Source organism: Macaca mulatta, chromosome 15 (genome assembly GCF_049350105.2).
Source record: "Macaca mulatta isolate MMU2019108-1 chromosome 15, T2T-MMU8v2.0, whole genome shotgun sequence".
Lineage (NCBI taxonomy): Eukaryota > Metazoa > Chordata > Mammalia > Primates > Cercopithecidae > Macaca > Macaca mulatta.
This window is the reverse complement of record NC_133420.1, coordinates 73560396-73566084: the sequence shown is the minus strand read 5'-3', so window position 1 is coordinate 73566084 and position 5689 is coordinate 73560396. Positions and strand designations below refer to the sequence as shown.

Genomic DNA, 5689 nt, shown 5'->3' with positions numbered 1-5689 from the left:
ATGACTTTTTAAAGCTTTTTAATATACATTATCACTTTTACACCAATGGAAAAGGATACTATGCATTGAAAATTCATATATATATATATATACTACTTGCGTATCTGGTGACACATTAGATACTCAAAAAATAAGTTTATACTAGAAAAAATTAGAATTTTTAATCAATTCATCACTAAATAGAAATATAAAAAATTTTGCCATTCATGAAGATTTTCCAAACATTTTGTGACAAATTCTCAGTAAAAATCTATCCTTTTGCTAAAAATCTAGCAAAAGAGAAAATGGTCTTTTGGCACTGGGATCAAGGGCAGGATGCTAATAATTTTTCAGTATATACTGTTAATTTCATTTATTAAATACCTTGATATTATCTTTATCATGGCAATACTTGTGAATTGGCAAAACTATGTCTAAGAATATTTAAACATGACAAAAAGTTTCCAAATATTTTTCAAATATTCATAATATTCAAGATGTTTAGCAAAAAAAAGCTTATTCTATGATCTACATAAGTACTCCTTTTATATTGCTTTGATTCATTTTCTAATTTTTGTACAAGATATGATAAAGTGTACTTTTGTGAGTAGCAACCATAAAAAAAAGTTTATTAAAACATGCCAATCCCCCCTCGCTAAATCCACTTGCTAAGAAGATACACATTTTTGTCACTTATTTCTATAAACTGTAAGCCCTCTTTTCATTGTACAAATAATCTGAAAGAATGAAAAGAAAATGTCATTGTAATCAGGTATGGTACACTGTAGTTTTTGTTTATTTTAGATCAAAATGCACCCTAGATCAAACTAAAATTTCTAGATTAGCGATAAATGTCCTGTTCACTTTTATTGCACTTCATTAATGAATTACACTTGACAACTAAGTAAAGAAGAGGATATCATTGTATATATCCTTTCTAAAATCAACTTTAGATTTTAAAGCCTCCTCTACGAGAGGCTTTTCTAAAATCAACTTTACCCAATTCTTTAATTGCTACATATTGTGATATAACAAAACCTCTTTCACATTACTACATGATGCTTTACCAGTTATCAGCAGAGAACTTCATCGAGCTTGAAATAAACATTAGCTTTAACCCAACTTATGAGCATTTTGTTTTCAGAATTTGCAATGCCTTTTAGGAATTATGCTCAAAAGTTACCCTCATTTGTGTGTGTGTGTGTGTGTGTGTGTGTGTGCACACTTACATTCCATTATAAAAATGTTTTCACAAGTAACATTTACAATTTTTAGCATTCATTCATATGTATATAATTTTAAGACAAAAAGTGGTTAAGAACTATGTAAACTAAATAATTTGGTTGGTTAAATATCCCCAATTTTGTGACGTGGCAATTTTTTTAAAACATATTTCATTTTTCTTATTATATAGATTTTTCTCTCTTCTATTTGCTAAGAAGTAAAAAAATGTCAATTTATTCTAAATTTATATATTTTTGCTAATACTTCTAAAGTCATAGAGAAGCAAGATACAGAAAGCAAGGGAAAAGTGTAAGAAAAATATGCATCTACAATTTTCACACTTTGGATTATAATTCTCACAGATATTGAACTTACTTTGAAGCAGGCATTTTGCTTATATTATCTCAATAACATTTTTGTAACATTTTGAGGTAGACCTTATGTTCATTTTACAAATGAGAATACTAAGATTTAAGCCTTAAGTTACAATTTAATAGCAGTAAGGTGGACAAACGTTTTTCTGTTCTCCAAGTCCTACTGCCTCCTAAACATGTTTTACAGACATGGGTCTCTTAACAATGGGATGTGTTCTGAGAAATGCATCACTAGGCAATTTCGTTATGTGAACATTACAGTGTACCTACACAAACTTAGAAGGTATACCCTAGTACATACCCAGGCTATATGGTAGAGCCCATTCCTGCTAGGCTACAAGTTTGGAAGCATGTTATTGTACTGAATACTGCTGGCAATTACAACGCAATGGTAGTTGTGTATTTAAACACGTCTACACATAGAAATGTGCAATAAAAATACAGTATTATAATCTTACGGGCCATCATCATATAAGCAGTCCATCCCTAATTGAAATGTCAGTTAGGCAGTACATCACTGTATTTCTTTCACTCTTAGAAAATGAAGTCAAGGGGAATATAACTTATTTTCATATACCTACGTCTTCTCATCAAGTTCCTTCTTATATTTTTTGGCCATAGGAGAAGATTCTAATATTCACATCTGAATATCAATTACCTTTAAGCAAAATACAGTGTCTTCAAAACCCAGAACTAGACAAATCACAAAACTTGTTTTCCTGGTACATTGTTTTGTAATATATAATATTTAAAACTTTTGGACTATGCTATAACTAGTATATTTTATTCCCCTGACAATTCTCTTCATGATTTTTTTCCCATGAAATGTTTTCCATCATTGAAACACTCTTAGACCCATGATTTTTTATCAGGTACAATGGTATCCTCTTCATTACTTAGTTGGCAAAAGTGTTACTAATGAAGCGCAATAAAAGTAATTTTAGGACATTTATCCCTAAACTACTCACTTTTTTGTGCCATTGAAATAACAACTGAGACTTCCATCACTTTGTTGGAGGAGCTTTTGATATACAAGTAATTTATAATTTATTAGAAGTCCTTAGTCAAAATAAGGTAAATTACGTACTAATTAAGCTAATCGAATATTAAAGATTAAAATAACTTTTAGACTATCTAATCTTTAGATTATTTTAAAAGATAACTGTTACATAAATCTAAAAGAACATGATAGTTTACAAAGGACAACTAAAACTACATTTAAATTAGTATATTCACAAAGGTATCTTTTAAAAAAATATAAAAATTTAACACACTTCAAATAATGCTCGTTGGAACCTTTCAGATGATTTTTAATGCACCAGATTTATTGACCATTTCAAAAGATCACGATATAGGCAGATACTTTAAAAATTCTCTGGGGGCAAACAAATCAGTATATATTAGATGTACAGGGACTGCAGCCAAGGCAGGCATGAGTTCCTAGGTTATAAATATCATCTTTATAAAAATTGGGTATTTTATAGGACATCCAAGTAACACCGACTTATAAAAGCAAACACTGTACTTATTAAAATGTTGGCCACATAAGAGAGAATAGCTGAAGGCTTTAGGGGATTGAAGAATGTACAAACTCAACCAATTAAAAACGCATTACTCATCCCTCAGAACCAAAATACAGGGAAAAAAAGTACAACAGGTTCTCACAACATCTAGAAAAGTTCAGGGAATATGAAATGTTTCTTGGCACCCAGTTCTTGCTGTTTTAAAATCCGTCCCTTCCTTGTTGGCTAGGCCTCTCTCCAGGGAAACTAGCCAGGGCAAGAGGTAGGGGAACTGTACATGTAGGAGGTCCCGAGGGCCCTTGCACCCACTCGACCTCCGCCAAGCGGATGGCCAAGCGCCACCTGTAAGTGTCCGCTGGCGGGGGCGGGAGGGCACCGTCGTCCAAGGTATCCGCGGGCAGGGCGCGGGCCAGGGCGTGCGCGAGGTAGGGGGCGCCGGGAACAGAGGAGGAGGGGCCCGCTCGAGGCCCCGCCTCTCTCTGGCTGCGGCCTCGGCTACAGCCAGGACCCGGAGGGCTCCGAGTCCTGTGAGCGGAAGCCGGAGGCAGGTTCCTGTAGAGGCTGCTCCTCCTTGTCCCCGCTCGTACGTGGTCCCCGCTGCTCGAGGTGCAGCTGCAGCAGGGCCCGGCGGTACATGGCCTCCAGCTTCTCAAGTCGGGCCCTCAGGGCCCTGGGGCTGCCCGGCTCGTCCTCTGGGCCGCTGTCTGTAGCCCTACGGTTCGTGCTGGCCTCTTCAGGGACCCGGAGCGCCTCCGCGGGCGTCCCGTCGCCGCCTTCGCCGGGGAGCCGCAAAGCCTGACGGAAGAGGCTGCGGTTCTCGCGCTTCAGCCGCCGGTTCTCGAGCCGCAGGCGGGCGTTCTCCTGACGCAGCCGCGCGTTCTGCCGGTCCCACTCGTCCCGCGCACGGATGGCCTCCAAGTGGCTCGCCGCCAGGTCGGCAAACCGCTCTTCCAGCTGCTGTCGGGCGCCGTCCGCGCGGCCTCGCCAGCCCACGCCGCCGCCGCTGGTGCTGTTGCCACCCCCACGAGTCCGGCCCGAGCGGCCTGGCCCTCGGCTGGCCACAGTACCGTCCCCGCCGCAGCAACTCCCGCGCCTAGTGGCGCCACCACGCATGCGCCACATCGGTCCCATCCCAACCGCGCCGCCAGCCCCGCGGGCTGAGGGGCCGCGCGCCCAGGCGCGGGCAAGTTCGGGGCCGGCAGGGCGGCCGGGGTGACGGCGGAGGAGGAGAGGAGGTGGCGGGCGGCGGCTGCTGGCTTAGAGCCAAAGGAGGCCGGGAATTTGCCCAGGCTGAGGCGTGTCCTGTCTCCTGTGGTGGAGCTGCCCCCTGGGCCTGCTATCTCCAGGCTGTGCTGACACACAATTTCTCGGGAAGCGCTTTGCTGTTCAGCTCTCCGGCTGCGCGGGAAAAAGCGTGTATACTCAGCTGAGTTCTGCCAGGGCGCTTCCGTGCATGCCCGGGCACTGCAGGAACAAGCCGTCCTCGCCCGCTCCAGAGCGCAACCAACAGTGCTTTACACGGCATTCTCAAAACTAATGATAATAGAATGATCAGTTCTGGGACAAAGCTATGCGGCAAGTTGAAAAGCTCTAAGTATAAGTACTTCATTTAAAACCCAGTGGTTTAACCCACTCCTATGTTTAATAAAACGTTCAACAGAATTGGGCTGAGCACCTGTCATGGGGTTCCCCAGTGGAAACACCTAGCTCTCCAAAGAATGCAGTCAGTTCCCAATTTGTGAACGGCCAGGAATTCACTTTTTAAATTGTTCAGAACTCTATAGAAACTAGGTCATACTTAGTTGACTTGTTCTGGCCAACCCCAAAACATGAAACAAGATGTGCTCTGTTTATTGAAGAAACTGAATACTTCGTTCCAAAGTTTCTGGGATCAAGTATGAACATCTCATTGAATGAATCATACCTTCTTGTAGGGTCTCAACGTACGTAGTAACTGGATTATTGCAAAGTAATGTAAGAATTAGGTACTGATGCCAGACTCTCTTGAGCAAGATGCCCTAGGAAGAATCTACATATTTAACAAGGTCCCAGAGAATTCTCGGGGTAACCAAAATTTCCAAACCACTGCAGCAAGTAACAAACAAGAAAAACATATAAGTACATACATGGGGTTTTCATTGACCAGTACAAATAAGGGGAAAATACAGTTACTCAATTTTTTTGTATTTTTATTTTGTTACGCAAGATCTTAAGAGACCGCAGACACCAAATGTGTTCTCAATTATCTCATTTTATAACATGAAAAGGAAAGATATAATTTTGGAATTTCAAAAAATATAAATTTAGTTTTAAGGCGGACCATATCATTCTTGAGAGAGTTTCGCTCTTGTTGCCCAGGCTGGAGTGCAGTGGCGCCCTCTCTGCTCACTGCAAACTCCACCTTCCGGGTTCAAGCGACTGAAGAAGGACCATATCATTCTTAATTTACATTAAGGTTGAGGCTGCAAGGCTGCTGTGAGCTGTGATCACACCATTGTACTCCATCCTGGGCGACAAAGGGAGACCTATCTCAAAAAATAAGGGAGGGTGAAGGGATGAAGGGAGGGAGAAAGGGAAGTTTGGAAGAAA

At 41.1% G+C, this 5689-nt stretch overlaps 1 protein-coding gene across 1 annotated transcript; it reads right to left on the bottom strand.

Moving 5' to 3' along the window:
• Positions 1–2915: 2915 nt before the first annotated feature.
• On the bottom strand, positions 2916–4238 carry TUSC1 (tumor suppressor candidate 1). Its single transcript, NM_001265623.1, is given in 1 exon segment — positions 2916–4238. A coding segment is annotated over 1 exon segment (636 nt). The 5' UTR covers positions 4232–4238; the 3' UTR covers positions 2916–3595.
• Positions 4239–5689: the final 1451 nt, after the last annotated feature.